This window comes from Rhinatrema bivittatum, chromosome 7 (genome assembly GCF_901001135.1).
Source record: "Rhinatrema bivittatum chromosome 7, aRhiBiv1.1, whole genome shotgun sequence".
Lineage (NCBI taxonomy): Eukaryota > Metazoa > Chordata > Amphibia > Gymnophiona > Rhinatrematidae > Rhinatrema > Rhinatrema bivittatum.
In genome coordinates this window covers 198,507,875-198,529,016 of record NC_042621.1, presented here as the reverse complement: position 1 = coordinate 198,529,016, position 21,142 = coordinate 198,507,875, and the positions used below count along the sequence as shown (strand labels likewise).

The 21,142-nt window shown below is 39.6% G+C and overlaps 1 protein-coding gene across 1 annotated transcript in view; it reads right to left on the bottom strand.

Moving 5' to 3' along the window:
• The window catches only part of RTKN2 (rhotekin 2), a 197,841-nt gene that overhangs the window by 26,492 nt on the left and 150,207 nt on the right, over nt 1-21,142 (bottom strand). The window contains exon 10 of the mRNA XM_029609740.1: nt 1,723-1,888. Within this exon, the coding sequence (XP_029465600.1) occupies nt 1,723-1,888 (166 nt within the window). The remainder of the gene's footprint in view (nt 1-1,722; nt 1,889-21,142) is intronic.

The window sequence follows — 21,142 nt, the reverse complement described above, 5'->3', positions numbered from 1 at the left end:
GGCACCATATGTACTGCAGCCACCATGTGGCCAAGCAGGACAAGACCGATTTTACTGCTGGACTAAGACCCTTACCAGGTCCAACAACCACCCAGCTCTTTTGACAGAGAAATGCCTTTTCTTGGAGTGAGTTTTCCCTGGCTTCTATGAATTGAATTCTTTGAACTGGAAACAGGTTGGACTTGGCAAAGTTGACTAGAAAGCCCAGGGACTGGAGAAGCCAAATAGAATTCTCGGACTCCAGAACTCCTTACTGAGACAGATATATCACTAACCAATTATCCAGGAATGGGAACCATCAGACTCCTTGCTGTTGAAGCTGTGCCGCCACTACTGAGAGGAATTTCACGAACACTCTCAGGGCTAAGGAGAGGCCAAACAGGAGCACCTTATATTGGTAATGCACAATCTTTACCACAAACCTGAGGAACTTCCCATAGGCAGGATGAATGGCAATGTGTGCATAAAGTGCCTTTTAGATCCAAAGTACACATTCAATCCCTTAGCTAGGATGTGTCTGGAGGGAGTTTATCTTACATTTTTACAGAATCAGCAATTAATTCAGTTTTCCCAAGTCTAGTATAGACCTTAATCCCCATGACTTCTTGGGGATTAGGAAATACTGAGAATGGAATGCTGGTACCCAATTCTGGGAAGAGACAAATATGATCCCCTTCTCCAAGATACGAGATTCCACTTCTAGCTGCAGTTGAGCTGATTGAGATGGGTCAGAGCTGAAGACTGATATTCACTGGGTCATCGGAAGGTGAGAAGCATAAACAGTAGCTATATGCATAAATAGTATCTATAAGGCACGATTCTCAAGAAGAGTTCCAATATTTTGTGTGAATTTATTATTTGTGTCATGGGCGAGAACAGTTGGTCTCTCTTGCAAGCAGACACTGATCAAATGTTTCAAATACGCTAATAGCACAGTCTTTCAATTCAAGCACTGAAGTCACTTTATAAAGTATCATGAGCTGAAAATGCGGCAGCATGTAGAGAGACATTTGCTTCCATTAAATGCATTTTCAGTTCAGGATACTTTAATTATAAAGTATGAAACTTCAATACTTGAATGAAAGACTGCATTATTAGCATATTCAAAACACTTTCATTGTCAGCTTACAAGAGAGACCAACATTTCTTGTCCGTGATACAAATAATGAGTTCACACAAGATATTGGAAATCTTCTTGAAATAGTAAGTTTTCTTTTACTTACATATTAAACAAAAAAAAAAAGTGTGGTCAAAGATTATAACTCAAGGCATAAGTCAAACTTTATGTGCAATCTGTGCTTTTCATATGATGGTCACCAACACACAGGTGCTTGAATGATTACATTTAAGTTTGTGTATTAATGTTGAGTAGATCTATTTGATTGCATTGATATTTTCTAGCCTATCTTCTGTTTTGGTATTGAGACTTTTATAATTCTAATTAAAGACCTAGCCATAAGGCTTCCTGAACCATAGTAAGATTCAGGAAATAAATGCTTGGCTAGTTCTACCCTAGACCCCACTGGTAGAAATTCAAGCTTATTTATCCAGCAGTCTCACTATAGCACAAATAGGAAAATTAACAGCCAAATCTAGTTCTTTTGTGAAAATGGCTCCTTCATTCTCAAATTTTAGAATTATGATGCCACTTTTCAGCTTACTGTTTGATATAATGTTTTGTGCTTGCATCGCTGGGATAAGCTGCCAGGAATGCCTACTTACTGATATCATAGAAGTGCTGCCAAAAAGCTTCCATCCATTTCTGAAGTTCTTCTCTATTGTCAGCTGCAAAAATCTGTGTAACAGCCTCTCCAGCAAAAGGGTTAATAACAGAAAAACTGTTGGTTCTTTTTTTAGAATCTTTTTCTACTGCACGAATCCTAGTTTCCTGAAAATATAAGACACAAACATTTTTTATTTTAATATTAAAGAAAGGCATTTCCCCAACCAAACAGAAAATATGTACTTGGTATAACTATTTTTAAGCTCACATATTGTTATTGTATTCATTAGAAGATAGACAGATAGATATTATGTTCAAGTGGAAATTAACAATTCAAACAGTGCAAAGAGGATGAAAAGCATACAACTATCTAGACAAAACATCACCCAAATCACAACAGTTCATAAGTTAGCTTTACTTAAAAACAAAAAACAAACAAAAAAAACCCAAAAACCAACAACATATGATGGAGAGATCTTTATATAAGGAACTACTTGGCACTTAGGTTAATATGCCTTATAATGATCAAAATTATAATCATAGTTCCTAACCAATGTATGTTTTATATATTCTTTTCTGTGCAAATAAAAGAGGTGTTAGACTTCCTGTACCTGCTTGCCTTTCAGCTGGTTTTTGTTTTTACAGCTACGTTCTTGCCAGCTCAAAAGCCAGCTACCGGACCAAGGCACTCATTGAGGGGCGAAAGAAATCACTTCACGAATTCTCAACTGAGGGAGGGATCCTAAGGTATCACCACAGGAGAATGGGGTGACTTAATCTCCTCCTTTTCTCCTAAACTTTAAAGCAATCCCTAGTAGGGAGATGCACGTCCACCACCTGCTGGAGATGGAGAAAACAGGCGGGCTGATGTCACTGCAGGGGTATATATACCATGATGTCAGCTTTGCTGTCTCCATCTGCTGGTACAGGTGCATAGCCCACTGGTTCTAAATTCATCTGTCTAGATGCTAAGAAATGTAAGGTTATCTACACCAGATACACTTACAGAAGGAAGCCTTCATTATCGCCTCAGGAATACCCTGCCCTGTCTTTATCCTGACAGGACTATGTCCACAGATAGAGTATGCATGTCCACTATCTGCTGGCGATGGAGAATACTGGCAGGCTGTCAGTGCAGAACTATATGAGTGCGACATTAGCGAGTCAGTTGTTGAGTGTATATACTTACGGTATATACGTACACACACACGATGGGTTGAAATCCCCTAGCTAAAAAATTTTATTCACAAGACCATTACAGAAGTCTAAAGATGTTTTACTAATAATAATAGAAAAAAAGCTAACAAATCACACACAATATCACATATGTGCTACTTCCCCTTAATGTTTTATAAAAAATGTTACATTCATACAACCACACACAAAAATTGTTAAAATATAGATAAAAGTGATATTGTAACCGAATTAGCTGAATAATCAGTTTGTTGGACTGTGGGATAAAATCCCATTGTTATAACTTGGCTACTGGGCTCAATGGCGATAATGAACAGTCCTCAAAGAATGTAAAACTCGCTGGTATCATTCAATCCTGGAGACTCTCACTATGGTCATTCAGGTGAAGAGCTTCATTATGGTTGCTTAGACTCCCCCAACCCCTTTTGGTGGTTAGAATACCACTGACAATGAACAGTACCATAAACCCCGTTAGTATCATGCAATCCTGAAGCCCTCCACTATGCTCGCTCAGTGCATATATAAAATTAAAGACACAATAATGGGTTGAATTATGTATTTATAACATTTATGAATCGTTTTATAGATCTTAAGATAACACCCTTCCAAGCGAAGTACAACAGAATGAAACATACAATAAAATACCATTAAAACAAAGAAAAGAGGGGAAAAAGATGGCTGCCGATTGACTGAAAAATCTCTTTTCCTCTTTCGATTTCGTTTCTGTTTTTCTCTTGTTTTCTGCAATTTCAAATGCCTCATACAAAACATAAGGCTAAAATAACGGAGAGTATTACTAGCTCTCCCTTAATGGATTCTCCTCAGATGCAGGTTGAGAGGTTTTTTTTGCTGATGCAACACCAGTTGTGACTCCAGGTACGATAGCTGCTGCGGGGACTGACGGTAAGTGGATGCCATCCCCGCTGGCTGAAGCCATTTCTCTTACTCCCGGCGCACCGCCCACTCTAACGCCATCTCTTCATGGTTCGTTACTGCCAGCTCATCATTCCTCAGCCCCCCAGGAGATGAATTGGGGGGCTCAGGTGCAGGAACACATGGCTATGGAGGAACCTGGGGAAATTACAGATGCTGTTTCGGCGATAGATTTTAATATCGCTCCTAAAGCATCTGGAACATCAATTTTCCCAGCTTAGGCCTTCACACATCTGCCTCAAAAGAAGGAGTTGTTACCAGGGGAGGTGGTGAGTCAAACGCTCTTGCTAGATTGTCAGTTTCTAAACCCCCATGATAACACTAGAAGTACTGTGGAACACCTTGATGGTACTGGAAGCTTCTATTTCATCCCTTACTAAAGCTACTATAGATACTAATAATCGAATCTTAGCTAACACTACATTTAGCTTCCACTTTTGGATCCAGACTGGATACTATGGATACCAGTATTACTTCTGTAGAGAAATTTCAACAAGCTCTTGTTCAGTCTGAGCAGTTACACTCCAAGAAGTTAGAAAATGTGGAAAATTCTCTGAGAAACTTCAGTTTCAGAGTATTACATTTTCCTATTATAAAACTGGTGTCTCCAGTGGAACTTATCAGAAATTATCTCTCTCAAGTTCTAAAGATACTTCCAGCTGGAATGCCGGTAATCATTAAGGCTTATTTGCCTCAAGCAGCTGATGAAGTTCCTGTATCTCAGTCCCAGGAATCTATGTTGGATCTTACATATATTTTAGAAACATCTCAAACTATGGAGATTTCACATAGAGGAACTCTTGGTGACATTTGCATTTCAGTTTGATAGAAAAATTTGAGAACATTATTCCTTTCACAATTGTTTACTTTTGTTTAATGGACAAAAGAATCTGGGTTTATCCAGATATTACCAAATTAACCCAGTTGCATCGAAAAAAGTTTCTTTCTATGCGCTCTGAAGTGCTATTTAAGGGGGGGCGGGGTTCAATTTACCTTATGTTACCCATGTAAATGCCTTATTATATATTCTATAATGTTAATTATGTTCTCTTTGAAACTTCCCAACTTAGAGATGTCAAGTATCAAGTTAAAGGATTACAGTATACCGCATCTACGGTTAGCTCATAAAGAGAATTTTAATACACTTTACATATAGCTTATAATATTGAATCATGTATCTGAACAACTGCGGCACCCTCTGATTAAAGTAAAATCCATTTTGAACTTATGTGCCTATTTGTAAACCGTTGTGATAGAATATCACTAAACAACGGTATAGAAAAGTTTTTAAATAAATAAATGTCTAATTGTATTTTAGTAGTCTGCCATATAAAGAAATTTCTGGTGTTTTTCTTCTCATTCTTTTTACATTTTCCTTAAATTGTACATTCATTTCTTAGTTTTGTTTTGTTTTGTTTTTTTAAAGGTGTGCAAAGTTATTCTTTTTTTTTTTCTTGTTGATTTATTACATTGTGTACGCTTCTCATTTCTATAACCAGTCTTCTTCTTAAGTTGGAATGCATTAAAAAATAAAGAATAAATAAAAGAATAAATTATCTTTGCTGCCAGTCTGAATAAATCCATATGAGTGACAAATAAAGTCATCACTGCCATCAGAATAAATACATTTACAAATCTAAAATCTATCTATAAGTCTGAGATCATCTGCCAAACTTCAATTTACGGTGAAACCGTATTAAATCGGTTTCTTCCCTTAAAGACAGTGAAAGATCATGCCAAAGTTTGGGTGCAGTCATTGAAAAAGATCTATTTTGCATTCTAACTTGCCGGTAAATTTTAGGCAATGGAATTGAGAGCTGATGGCTATGTTGTGAATCTGAAGCTCTGGCTGATGCTTTCCAACATAATCAAGAAAACATGTGAGGCGGGCCACTACCGTGTAGGATCTTAATGTGAATACCAGTAACTTAAATTTACATCTTAATCTTACTGGAAGCCAATGCAGTTTGACTGACTCACATCTTTAACAACCCATTACAATCCTTGCTGCCATATTCTGCATCATCTGGAGTCTCCTAATCTGGTATCCTGGGATGCCAAAATAAATTACAATGCAATAATCTAAAACTGATAAACGCATATACCACAGCTTTTAAGCAGTAAAAGTCAAGCATATTTTTAATTGTCTCACCAACTGCAAATGACCACTTGCCATGTGCAAAAAGGAAGGTATATGACTCTCCACTGAATTAGCACAAGTTTGAAACTTGTGAGCAATAGTGCCAATTTTCAAGGCTTCAATCCTGGCTACTATCCATTCATGCATTTTTCATATATATTTTGATCTTCTTTAAGAAAAAAAACCTCTTTAAAGTAAGTCTACAAATTGCATTCACTCGCACATCATATTTAGATCAGAAAGGGCTGGTCATTTTGTCTACAACTCAACTAGGTTTTTTTTGGGAAATAAGTTTAGAATGATGTGACTATCCAGGAAAGGAAGGGAAGTTGCTGTGAGAGAAATATTTTTAAGTAGCTGGAATGCTGTTCTGGGTTTTGAGGCTAAAATAAATTCTTGGATGAGCACTGTGATTGGATCAGTGGTAATGTATTATCCTTGCTTTTTTTTTTTTTTTAAATTAATTTTTAGCCTCAATTCCTAGGGCAGCATTCTATCTAGTTTATATTTAAAAAAAAAAAAAAAAAAAAAAAAAAAGGTTTCCTCTCTCATCCCTGTCTCTGGAAAATATTATCCACCTACAAACCTGTTCCACAAATATTTCAGTTTCCCATGAAAACTCCTTAAGGATTTATAGCCTGCATGTCCAGCCATTTCTGATCAAAGAATATGGTAAGTAAATGTGAGATATACTCACCATTACAGATAGATTTTTTTAAGATAATTGAATTAGGATGTATATGAAAGATGTGCAAATGCCAGGGTTAAAGTCAACAACTGCCATCGCTGCTCAGAAGTTTCAACTTACATACTTTTTTTTTTTCTGTCTCTTATCTTTGTCCAATATAGCACACAATTTTCTATACAAATTATTAAATAAGGAGTCCAAGCCATTGCGCAATACAGTGTCAGAATTAGGACTCATGTTTGCAGGGTTTTTGAAGGAGCCCTGGTGTGCAGCCCCCATCAAGTACTGTTGCTGCAATGACTGTACTAAGTGAATTGCAATGAGAGATAAAATAGGGTAAAAATGCATAAGTAGTTGCAAATGAAGCTATATGGTCTAACAGAGGCTGCTTCAACAAATCTGCTAACATTTTTTGAAGGGGTTAATAAACATGTGAATAATGGTGAGCTGGTGGATTCAGTGTGGGCTAGATTTTAAAAGCCCTACACGCGTAAATCCTCCCAGATTTATGCGTGCAGGGCGCCGGCGCGCCTATTTTGCATAGGCCGCCGGTGCGCACGGGTCCGGGGGCATGGCGACGGTTCGGGGGGCGGGCCGGGAGGGCGGTCCCAAGTCCCCCGGCACTGCGGCCTGTGCCGGGGGATGCGAGGCGGTGCGCACAAGTTACGCCTGCTTCAAGCAGGGGTAACTTGCACAACAAAGGTAGGGGGGGGGGGGGGGACGTGGAAGGAAAGTTCCCTCCGAGGCCGCTCCAATTTCGGAGCAGCCTCGGAAGGAACGGAGGCAGGCTGCCCGGCTCGGCGCGCGCAGGCTACCGATTTTGCGCAGCCTTGCGCTCCGACCCCGGATTTTACAAGATACGCGTGACTACGCGCGTATCTTATAAAATCGCGCACACTTTTTAAAGATCTATCTCTGTATTTGGCTTTTCAGAAGGCATTTGACAAAGTGACACTCCTGAGAAAATTAAAGTCAAGAGATAGGAGACAATGTCCTATTGTGTATTGTAAACTGGTTAAAAGATAGGAAACATAATAGGACTAAATGGTCAGTTTTCTCAGTGGAGAAGGGTAAACAGTGGAGTGCCTCAGTGATCTGTATTGGGATTGGTTCTTTTTCTTATAATTTACAAATAATCTGGAAAAAAGAAAAAGTCAGGCAAACAAATTTGCAGACAAAATTATTCTGAGATGTTAAACCACAAGCAGCTTGTGAGAAATTGTAGGAGGACCTTGCAAGACTGGGCAGATGAAATGCAATATGGACAAGTGCAAAGTGATGCACATAGGGAAAAGTAACCCACACTGTGTTACATGATGTTAGGTTACATATTAGGAGTTACCACCCAGGAAGTGCCTTTAGGTATCATTGTGGACAATATTTTGAAATCCTCAGCTCTGTGTGAGGCAGCAGTCAAAATAGCAAACAGAATGTTAGGAATTATTAGGAAAGCAACGGAGAATAAAACATAGAAAGTCATAATATACATACATTTATTAAATTTATGAATCGCCTAACTCAAAAATTGGTCTAGGTGATGAACATGAAAACATACACAGAACTTATAAAAAGCAATCTAACATAAAAGAAAACAAAATGCCAGTACAATACAGCATAATACAATTCTAAATAAAATACAGTAGAATCAAAAATTTCAAAATAAAATGTGAAGTTAAAAATAAAGCTTGAACAAAAAAGTTTTAAGTAGCCCTCTAAACTTCTTGGCTGAGTCACATTGATGAATCTCTTTAGGGAGAGTATTCCAAAAGACTGGGCCCAGCAATTGAAGAGGAGCACTCTTAAGTGATGTGTAATTATGCAACTCTAGGGATGGAACGTCTAAGTAAGCCCTGCTGAGAGGAGTGCAAAGTTCTTGAAGGTTGATAAAATTTCAAGATGGCAAAGCCCATGGGCATGACTGATCATTGATTAATTTAAAAATGGTCATACCAAGTTTAAAATTAATTCTTTCCTGAATTGAGAGCCACAGGCTGGAGTGATATGATCAAATTGCTTCAAACCAGAGATTAAGCGAGCTGCTGAGTTTATCAAGAGCTACAAAGGTTGGAGTGTTGAATGTGGGAGACCAATATAAAGACTGTTACAATAGTTAAGTATTAGAAATATAGAGGCTTACAAAACAGAGCGAAATTCTGGAGCACGTAAGAATTTTTTCAAACCTGAAAGAACACGCAGTCGAAAAAAAAAACCCCGCTTAATGACATGTTTAACTTGTGGTCAAAAAGAAAATGTGCGCTGTCTAACACCAAGGCTTTTAACTTGACTTTTGATCTGAAAACTTGAATTGTTAATATGAATAGTACTTTCTGCTGTTAACCAAGTGTTAACAGCAGAAAAACATTTTAAGGTGTTCTATATTTTCACACCAAGTACAGAGCAAGCCCAGGAGATATTGTATGTCATCAACATATACTTTATAAGAATCTTACAAGTTGGCAATGATTTTGCAAATTTGAGCTAGATAAATGTTGAACAGCACAGAAGAGAGAGCAGACCAGAGGAACACCAGTTGAAATATGAGAAACAGAAGAGAATTCATTGTTAAATTTTATGAATTGAGATTGGATAGAAAGATATGAATGAAACCATTCCAATAACTTTTCCTGATAGGCCGCATTCTTGAAGTCAAAATAGGAGAATATCATGATCAATGGTGTCTAATGCGGATGAAATATCAAGAGAAACAAAGAGAAATTTTTGACCAGTATAAATTCCTCTCCTTAAAGTATCTGTTAATGAAAGTAAGAGGAGTTCTGTGCTCATGGCACAACTGAAACCAAATTGGTGTGGGTCAAGCAAGTTGAATTTCTCAAGATAGTCAGTTAACTGACAAAGCACAGAGGCCTCAAGAATCTTGGAAAAAAAATGTATCACTCCATGGTGAGACTGCATGCAATGCTGATCTCTGCATCTCAAAAAAGATATAATTAAACTGGAAATGGTACACAGAAGGGTGACCAAAATGAAATAGAGGATGGAACAGCTCCCTTATGAAGAAAGGCTGCTCAGCTTGCAGAAGAGATGGCTGAGGAGGGGATGTGATAAGAGGTCTATAAAATCATGAGTGGAATAATGTGGGTAAATATGAAGTATTTTTCTTTCAAAAAAAATACAAAAACTTCAAAACACTCCATGAAGTTAAAAGCAGCACATTTAAAACAAACTGGAGACTTTTTTTTGTCATTCAATGCACAATTAAGCTTTGGAATTCATTGCTGGGAGATATGGTAAAGGTATTTAGCATAGCTGGGTTTAACAAACATTTGGACAATTTCCTGGAAGAGGAGCCCATAAGTTTATTAACTAGGAAGACAGAGAAAGTCACTACTTATCCCTGGGTGTTAGCAGCATGGGATCTATCTACTGTTTGGGATCTTGCCAGGTACTTGTAAGCTGGATTGGCCACGGTTAGAAACAGTCTGACCCAGTATGGCAATTTTTTTTTTTAGTTAACATTTTATTGATATTTCAAAACATAGAATAGGATTAAGGCTCATGGCCAGAGCGAATGACATAACAGAAACCAACTACAAACATCCCCCCAACCCCCACCCCTAGCACACGGGTTACCCAAAATGTAAGCTTCTGAATCGTACAATAAACAGATTATACATTGTTGTGCCACATATTAAGATAAAGGTAAGCCAAAGATGCATAAATTATGTGCTATCCATCTATGCAAGCTTCCACAGTGACTTTACAATTATTCACTGTAACAACATATCCCTGTATTAAGAGAAGAGCTTAAACACCTGAAGAATGTGATTTTATATAAAATGACCATACAGCATGAAAGGAACCCAAGCGATTCTGCTTGATAGCCGTGAGTGAGACTAGTCTACAATGACCATGTAATAAATCCAGGACTTGTGAAAAAGCTGGTGTCTGGTTACTTTTCCAATGAGAAGCAATAACTATCCGGGCTGCAGTAAATACCTGTATGCTAAACTTGTGTTGGTGACTATTGAGACTTGTCAAGGGCAGGTTGAGCAAAGCCACTTTCGCTAAAGGTAAACATGAGGTGCCCAACCAGCCAAAGACCTGAATAGGGTGAAATTTTATTGCATTGCCACCACATGTGGAAGAAGGTCCCCGCTACCCCACATTGTCTCCAGCATAACAGAGATTGAGCAGGAAATATTCTATGAATTTTATCCGGTGAGAGATGCCAGTGAAACAGTATCTTATAACAATGCCAAAATATAAAATTTTACATATAAATATTGATGATATCTGGGAGGTTCATTCATTAAAATCCTTTGTGCAAGAACATTTGTGAAACAGTAATTCATCTAATGATTCTGCATCCCATTAACTCTGGTAACCATAGATACTTGTCACAAAAAAGCAAAGCAAAACAAAACAGAATGCAGTATACAGGAAAAACATAAGAATATTTCCTATAGAACAACTTATCCCACAAAAGGTAACAAAGCCTCCAGTGACATGTTCCTCATTGCTATCAAAATATAAAATGTAATGCTTAAATACAAATCCATATGGTTTGGAGAGAAAGCTGAAAGGAAAAGGTTAAAAGTATCATCCAATAAAGCTTAGGACATCAAGACGTTTCAAAATTGAAAACTCCCCTCCTCCTTTGAAAGAAGCAAATTGGTGCTGAAAGAGGATTTTTCTTTTTTGTTGTTTTTTTTTTTTAAGTTTCCAGCTCTGTCAACAAATGAGACAATAATGACTTTAAAAACTTCTTGCCACTTACTAAAAATAATTGCAGCTACCTTTTCACCTAAAAATGGTGTTTGTTTTCTCTTTAATAAACTGTTTTTAACCTGTTTCTTCCTGCTCTTCAGGCTTGCAAATCAATAACAGAACTCAGCTGGGCCATGTCTTCATTCACAATTACCCTGGGATTTTACCTTATTACCTACCTCAGCTCAACCACTGCAGCAACAACCCCTCAAACTGAAGCTGCAACCTAAGGCTCTCTCTTCAGGACTCTGTATACATGAGTCCTAATAACCAGGCAGCCTGGACACCCATGGGCTGTATTCTGCCCCCCACCCCAGCCTAGCTGGACTTCACCAATTACACACAAGGAAAACCCAACACATAACGGGGGGCTGGGCAGGCGCTGATAACTGAATTCCACCCAAGCGGAGCCTCGCACCCAGTGAGCCCCGGAACAGGCATCGTGACCGCCAAACATCGGATGGGTTCTCGGCCCAGGCTGCCACAAAGCAAGCCCTGTCAGATCCCCTCCTCAGGTATCTAGCCATTGATCCATCGAGGCCCCGAGCCCGGGTCTGACATTGATCATCCGTGGCAAATGAGCGAGGGCCCTCAGGCCTCTAGTACATACTGGCACTTCTCAGTTTTCTTCTAATGCCTTTGCATTTACAAATGCTTTCTTGGACTTGGTTGCCGCCACTGCCACAGGGGCCCGGCACGCGCAGGCATGGAAGAACCTTTCCACTTGTGTGTGGCGGGCACCCCCCCCAAATATTGGCTATAGCTCCTGCATCAGATCAATGAATAACCTCTGCATAGCTTGTACGAACAGATCATTTCCCAGGTTTGACATCTGGGGCATATAATTCTGCACGCTGTCCATCCACCCATTCATGTAGAGATAACCATCCTGGAATTGTATGGCCTTGGCTACCTGCCAATTGAGCTTGGCACGGTACCTTCCCCACCACCCGGTGCACATAAAGCAGATTTTTGCTGATGGCCATGAGGAGGCTAGGTGGCTTAATTCTTCCCTGATTGCGTTCATCAGAACGATGCCACGTCTTTGCCACCAAGGTGTATGATGATCAGGTCAGGTGGTGTTGGGGGTCACTTCTTGATTGTAGCATAGGCCATAGCTGGTGTAAATGCATGCCTCCTTGACCCAGCCATTTGCTTGTTCATCCTTTACTTGACTGCCCAAGGTCATGATTAAATTTCCCTTTTATGGCCCTTTTCTGGGCATGCGTGATAAATGAGTGGCCAACGATCCACGCAGAATGACACTGGACAGCAGTTGCAAGTGAAATAGAAAACTAGGTCATGGTGCGTGTCCAATCTGGCGACAGTGCTGGGGAACCGTCATTGTGCCTAATGTATGATGTGTAAGCTCCCAACCTCCATCAACCCAACTGCTGTATCACTGCCTGCGGGATTCTGGCAGTGGCAGCACTGGAAGAGGCTCAGATGTGGAATGAGTGAGTACCAAAACATTCACTCTGAAGCCCCGCCTCCGTTAGGGCTTTTTTGAACACTGCCGAATACTGGTAGCGAGTTAAAGGAGATTTATCATGGTGTGGCAAAAATAAACCATTTCCATTTGGGCATAGGGTTAAGAATAGGGTCACAGCTGCTACTGTACAAGTGTCCAAACCTCTAACCACTATCAGTGTGATGACCTGACCACAGGTGCCCTGATGTATCTTTGACTGTCTCAGGTTTAGGTATAAGGTGCTGTTTGAGATGCTGACATATTCCCTCAGTAAGTCACATAGCTGTGATGTATTACGCGGAGGCGCTGTAAACTTGCTGACACGCAATGCACCAAACAAAATGGCAGCACAAAAGCAACCCGGAAAAGCACTCAACAGTAGCTACCGCAGATAAGATGCGCCACAATTGTAACAGTAGATCGTGGGTTAGTGGTCTCCATGTGTCATGCTGAGGCAGGGACTCCCTGGCCAAGCTGAGCATCACCCTTTTTACAGAGAAATGCTGCTCTGCACGACCCATTTCTAGCTTTGAGAAAAACATTAGGGCCGCTAGGTGCAAACCAACCATGTTCCTGGAAAGTTCTCTGGAACTTGGTGGTTTGCAATGAGAAACACCTTCACTTTGTTGTAGTTGCGGATGCTTGAGTTCCATGTGGATGGGGCAAGTGATCTTCGCAGCATCTCACTTGCTATCCGGTTCCAAAGGATCAAAGCTGTTCTGGGACCTCTCTGCTGTTTAGCTCAGCTTGTGGCACCACCTTCCTGAACAGGGACCACTTGCAATGAGAAAGACTCACTATCTCATTGCACATTCCAGGAACATGCTTCGCCAGTGCCACATTGTTCACAAGCAGGCAGCATAAAAAATTCCCTCATCAGTTCTGCCACCAGGAGGTGCTTGGAGGTCTTCTTGTTAATTGATTGAACTACTGAGTACTGTCATAGCATAACACCAGGTGTTGACAGCTGAGTGAGCAGCTCCAAATGTGTTTAGCGACAACGATGGGAAAGAGCTTGAGAAATGTGAAGTTCTTGTTAAGCCATGAGCGGTCCAGCCGTCCAGCCAATGGCAGCACACCAAACTCACCTAAAACAGACATCAAATCCAATGCCTCCTGATTCGTCATAGTATAACTGAAGGTTATACTGAACGGGCTAGGGAGCCAGGCTGAGACACCATTGAAGTCTCTGAGGAACTTGGACCATAGCTTCAGGTCTTCCTTAATGGGCACGCTAACCCGCAAGTGATAGTGGTAATGAACCAGGCCTACCGTGGACCGAATTAGACGCATGATATGCCATATACAAAAAGTTATTAATGTAATAAAAAAAATTATATACACCCCAGGCTGAAACTTGCTTGAGGTGAAGTCAGCAGAGACTGTCTAAAGCAGTTGATAAAATCCACTTCTTTGACCTTGTCTCCAGATAGATTCTCTTCTGTAAGCACCAAAAGCCATGGCATAAGCTCTTGAATCAACTTCAAAAGCATCACAGTCAAGTGGACCAATTGTTTCCCCCACACTTCACTAGTTTTCAAAGTAAAATGTTTACCTTGATTCTTTTGAGTAATGAGATTTTGCAAGTCAAATTTAAGCTCCTAGGTTGAAAACTAAAATCCAGAAGCTCCAGGATAGCATTTCTCAGAAATGATCCCAGTTCTATGCTCAGGACCCCAGAGGCTGGAGTCTCGATGCATGGATGAGATGTTAGATGTTAAGGTGGTTCAAAGCCCTCCCAATGTCTATGTATCACCAGCATCTGGTGCAGCTTCTGGGTCTCTTGGCACTGATGTTGATGGGCTGAACTCACAGTGCTTCCCCATAAGCTCCAGCCAGGATCAGAACACCCAGGCATATCATGTGACACATCTTACTCAGGGGTCCATGACAGAAAGCACCTTTGCATAGAGAGCATCTCTGAAAGCCTCTAGTAGGTTTATGCATGACTTGGTAAAAAAAATTAAAGAGGTCCCACAATGAACCATTCCTGCCTATTCTAGAGAAAAAAACCCCTAAGAAAAACGCAGGAGAGCGAAGAACCACGACCAGTGGGCTCCACAGAAAGAGGTGCTTAACCATAAGATTTTGTTAGAGAACAGCAGCATCTCAATGCTCACAAGTGATATCATCCGATGGTGCCTGGCCTGGACTTTTATGTCAAAGTTTCTTATTCTTTGGCTGTTCCTCACTGGTCATGCCCAGAATGCTACTATATCACACATCAACATGTTGCCCCTTCAGTCTTGTTTCTTAGCATTATAGAGAGAAGGAGGTGGGCTAGTTTCATGAGGACTGACATCCTGCTGTCTTCAGAGCAAACGTTAAAGGTAAGCAACTATACTTTCTCCTAGGACAAACAGAATAGAAGTCATCACATGTGAGGAATCCATAGCTACAGACTGTCCCGAATGAAAAAGGGAAAAACAACAAAATGCTAACAGGCACAATTTGTTGGCAACAAGCCTTTTTTCCCTTTTATATCTTATCTATGAAGAGCAGCCTGGACAAAAAACAGGCTCTAAGAGGAAATGAAACTGGATTCTGCACCTGAAAAAATTCTACAGGACAGACTGGCCAAAACTACTGTCACATCAGGAGGCCCTGTATAAACATTACTGAGATGTGAATGTGTGGAGAGAACTCCATGTCGCAGCTTTGCAGATCTCCTCCATGGAGACTGGTCTTAGATGAACCATCAATGCTACCATGGCTCAGAGTGCACCTTGAAAGATCCAACAAGCAAAGACAACAGAATTTTAATGTCCTTTATAACTTAAAACATTTTTATTGTATGTCAGGCATACTAATGTAGTTAACAGTTATTGCAGAGGTATTATTTCTTGACAATGTCTTTTTTTGTTTAAAATATTATGAATGTTTTTATCTTTGTAAACCTCTGCAATAGTTTGCTTTTTGTAATCTTTAGACAATTTTGATATTTTTTTATGCTTCAGTATATTTATTCTTTCCTTTTTTCTTAATATTTGTCTCAAGTATGAACAGCTTTTGGGGGGGGGATCATGTTTTACAAGGTCATTGTTACTTTTGGATGCATAATGTGGAGTTCTGCTTTTGATAACAATAAAGAGTCAATTACAGAAAAAAAACAGACATTTTGAGACTAGGGAAAAATAGTTAAAGCAAATAAGGTCATCTCTAAATAGTTCTATTTTTTTTTTTAATACAGTAAACAACTTAAGGCACCCAGTCAGCTGTAGATATGCCTGACTATGAAGTTCCAGCTTGGTACTTTAGAAAAAAGGTTAATAATTTGAACGCAATCCTTTGGAGGGATAGCGTTGATTAAGTTAAGGCAGAGATACCAAATGTTGTAAAAAGAATGCTGTGAATTTTTGTTTACTATAACTAGTATTAAGGAATTAATTTCACAATTAAAATAGACAAACTCTTCTTGATCCATGTCCACTTTGGATTGCACAAAAAGTTTAAAGGAAGTTATGCATTAAGTATCAGCGAGAATGGTGAATGCTTCTTTGTAGGAAGGAATATTACCAAATAAGCTAATAAAAAAAAAGCCATGATTTCAGATCTATTACTAGTAATTTGTAACCTATCATTAAAATCATCTATTGTACCTTAAGACTGGAGGTGACCAATGTAACCCTGATATTAACAAGGGCTCTGGTATGATCTGGGAAACTATAGACCAGTGAACCAGACTTTAATGCTGGGAAAAATTGTGGAAACTATTCTAAAGAACAAAATCACTGAACATATAGATAGACATTGTTTAATGGGACACGGTCAGCAAAGGGAAGTCTTGCCTCACAAATCTGCTATATTTCTTTGAAAGGGTTAATAAATATGTGGACAAAGGTAAACCAGTAGATGTGGTGTATTTGAATTTTCAGAAGGCATCTGACAAAGTCTCACATGGAGACTCCTAAGAAAATTAAAAAGTTATGGGATAAAATAATTTCCTTTTGTGGATTGCAAATCTATTAAAAGATCAAAAAGGCAGTAGGATTAAATGGTCAGTTTTCTGAGTAAAGAAAGGTAAACACTGCAGTACCTCAGGGATTTGATAAGGTCCCTCACAGGAGGCTGGTGAATAAAATGAGAAGCTTAGGAGTGGGTGCCAAGATGGTGGCCTGGATTGCAAACTGGTTGACGGACAGAAGAAATGGAACTTACTCTGAAGAGAGAGCGTGTTAAGCAGAATGCCGCAAGGATCGGTGTTGGGACCAGTCCTGTTCAATATCTTTGTGAGCGACATTGCGGACGGGATAGAAGGTAAGGTTTGTCTTTTTGCGGATGATACTAAGACTTGCAGAGTGGACACGCCAGAAGGAGTGGAGAGAATGAGACGTGATTTAAGGAAGCTGGAAGAGTGGTTGAAGATATGGCAGCTGAGATTCAATGCCAAGAAGTGCAGAGTCATGCATATGGGGAGTGGAAATCCGAAAGAATTGTATTTGACGGGAGGTGAAGGACTGATGTGTACGGAGCAGGAGAGAGACCTTGGGTTGATAGTGTCTAATGATCTGAAGACAGTGAAACAATGTGACAAGGCGATAGCTAAAGCCAGAAGAATGCTGGGCTGCATAGAGAGAGGAATATCGAGTAAGAATAGGGAAGTCATTATCCCCTTGTACAGGTCCTTGGTGAGGCCTCACCTGGAGTACTGTGTTCAGTTCTAGAGACCGTATCTCCAAAGAGACAGAGACAAGATGGAGGCGGTCCAGAGAATGGCGACCAAAAAGGTGGATGGTCTTAATTCTCAATTATCAGACTACCTGGAAGACCACAAAATTCTCTACCCTTCACAACATGGCTTCAGGAAATCGTTAAGCACAGAATCTCTACTAATTTCCTTAACAGACTACCTCATCCTAGGCCTAGATAAAGGCCAGTCCTACCTTTTGATTCTCTTGGACCTCTCAGCCGCCTTTGATACTGTTAACCACTCTATGCTCCTTAACCAACTATTGAACATCGGCATAACAGGCTCTGCACTGTCCTGGTTCCACTCATTCTTGAAAAACAGAGGCTTCAAGGTAAAAAATACACAGTAAAGAATCTAAACGCTACCCTTCATCTCAAGGAGTTCCACAAGGTTCATCCCTCTCTCCCACCCTCTTTAACATCTACCTCCTCCCTCTCTGCCATCTATTAAACAACTTGAACCTTAAACACTACCTTTATGCAGATGATGTCCAGATTGTGATACCAATTAAAGAATCCATTAAAAAAACCCTCGATCTTTGGGAATATTATCTGCAAGAAATCAACTCCCTCCTTTCCAGTATGAATTTAATCCTAAATTCCTCAAAAACGGAACTCCTTCTAATATCATCTGAGATTAGCCACACCCCTACAATCCCTCCAACTAATCTACAAACAACAAAAGTAAGAGATTTGGGCGCAATCATCGATAACAGGCTTAACTTAAAAGCATTCATAAACCAAACCACTAAAGACTGCTTTCATAAACTGAATGTTCTAAAAAGAATAAGACCTCTGTTCCACATCCATGACTACAGGACTATCCTACAAGCAATAATCTTCTCCAAGTTAGACTATTGCAATTCTTTATTATTAGGTACCCCATCAACACATACCAAACCGCTACAAATGGTTCAAAATACGGCAGCTAGAATTCTAACAAATACAAGGAGAAGAGAGCACATCACCCCGATCCTTAAAGATTTACACTGGCTGCCAATCCATTTCAGAATTCTTTATAAGTCAATCACCATAATCTATAAATCCATCCAACAAATCGCTCCTCTCAACCTACAAATCCCTTTCATAAAGCATACTTCCTCCAGACCCATAAGAGAGTACTACAAAGAGTCTCTGCAGGTACCACCTTCCAAAACTTCCCTCCATATAACTTATAGAGATAGGGCTTTCTCCACAGCAGGACCCACTCTTTGGAATTCCATACCAACGGAACTTAGACAAGAACCCTGCTTATTGACATTTAGAAAAAGACTCAAAACATGGCTTTTCAAACAAGCCTTCCCAGACTCAGACTAAAAACAATTCTCTCCGATATTCAAATTCCAAGCAACAATTCTCTTTTATAACCATCCTGATAATCTTCCCCTACACTTTATAAACATCCAGAATCTTCATTACTTATGTTTTCTTCCTCATTGTTAAAAACTGCATTTTTGAACTGAACAATTCATTGTAAATCATTCACTTCCATCTTTGGAAACTTTACCATTCTACAGGTTAATACAACATGTTAAAGTTCCTATCTTTTCTTCTTCTTACTCCTAGTTGTACGTATCCTTGTTTATTGTAACTGTATTTATAATATGTATATTACATATTTGGTTCTATGTTCCAGTTATTACCCCATTGTTTACTGTAAACCGGCTTGATGTGATGTTATCACGAATGCCGGTATAGAAAAAAATCAAAATAAATAAATAAATAAATGACTTATGAGGAGAGATTAAAGAATCTAAATATGTACACCCTGGAGGAGAGGAGGAGCAGAGGTGATGTGATACAGACTTTCAGATACTTGAAAGGTTTTAATGATTCATGGTCAATAACAAACCTTTTACAATGGAAAAAATTCAGTAGAACTAGGAGTCACGATTTAAAGCTCCAGGGAGGAAGACACAGAACCAATGTCAGAAAGTATTTCTTCACGGAGAGGGTGGTGGATGCCTGGAATGCCCTTCCGGAGGAAGTGGTGAAGACTAAAACTGTGAAAGATTTCAAAGCTGCATGGGATAAACACTGTGGATCCATAAAGGCTAGAGGATGGGAATGAAGAGTTGAGCTATGGGGGTGACTTGCTGGAATGTTAACTACTACCTGGTGATTACTACCCTTACTCAAAAAATCCCTTGCACTATTAATGCAACCGCAACATTGCTCTCTGCTTCAACGGCAAAGGGAAATGTGGAAAAGAGGATTTGCATTCAGACAACAACCAACAAGCACTGAACTTCGTAATCTGGGTAAACAAATAAACTTGGGGGTAGCTTGCTTATTATGGCGGTTACTACCCTAAACCAATTAAGCCTGATACATCACTTTGAATACATATACAGTGATGCTCTCTGCTTCTATGGCAGGGGGAAAAGTGGAAAACAGGATTTGCATTCAGACATCATCCAACAAGGCATCGATCTGTGCAATCTGGGTAAACAAGCATCGAGATAACTTGCTTGATGCAGCGGTTACAACCCTTAACCATAAAAGCCTTATGCTCAGTTTTGATGCAACTCCACCATTACTCTCTGCACCAATGACAGGGGATGGCAGGAAATTTGAATCAAACAGTTACCAATAAGAGCCCTGAAGTTGGTGGTTGGTGAAACAGATAAGTATGGGAAATAAGTGTGGAAGCTTGCTGGGCAGACTAGATGGGCCGATTGGTCTTTTTCTGCCGTCATTTTCTCTTTCTATATAAATGATCTGGAAAAGGGAACGAGTGAGGTGATCAAATTTGCAGATAAGGTAATTATTCAGAGTTGTTAAGTCAACCAAGCAGCTTGTGATATATTGCAGAAGGATCTTGAGAAACTAGAAGAGGGATTCAAATGGTAGATGAAATTTAATGTGGATAAAGTGCCAAGTGATGCACATAAGGAAAAATAATCCATGCTGTAATTACGATGTCAGGCTCCATATTAAGAGTTACCACTCAAGAAAAAGGCTAGGTTTTTAGTGGAATACAGTGAAATTATGGGCAGTCAAAAAAAGGAAACAATATTAGGAATTATTAGGAAGGGAATGGTGAATTAAACAGAGAACGTCTTAATGTCTCTATCGTTCCATGGCGAGTCCCATACCTTGAGTATTGTGTGCAATTCTGGTCATCACATCTTAAGATACAGCTGCACTGGAAAAAGTACAGAGAAGTGTAACAAATTATCAAGAGAATAGAATAGCTCCTGATTAAGGAAAGGCTAAAGAGGTTAGGGCTGTTCAGCTTGGAGAAGAGTCGACTGAGGGAAGATATGATAAAGGTCTATAAAATAATAAGTGGAGTGGAATGAGTAAACAGTCTGTTTGTTAACTCTTTCAAAGAGCATACAGACTAGGGGACACACAATGAAGTTACTAGGCAATACATTTAAAACTAATAAGAGATAATAATTAGCTCTGGAATTCATTGCCAGAGGATATGGTGAAAGCTATTAATGTAGCTGCATTTAAAAAAGGTTTGAACAAGTTTCTGGAGGAAAAGTTCATAACCATTAAGGTAGAGTTGCAGAAATCCACTGCTTATCTATGGGATAAGCAGCATGGAATCTATCTACCCCTTGG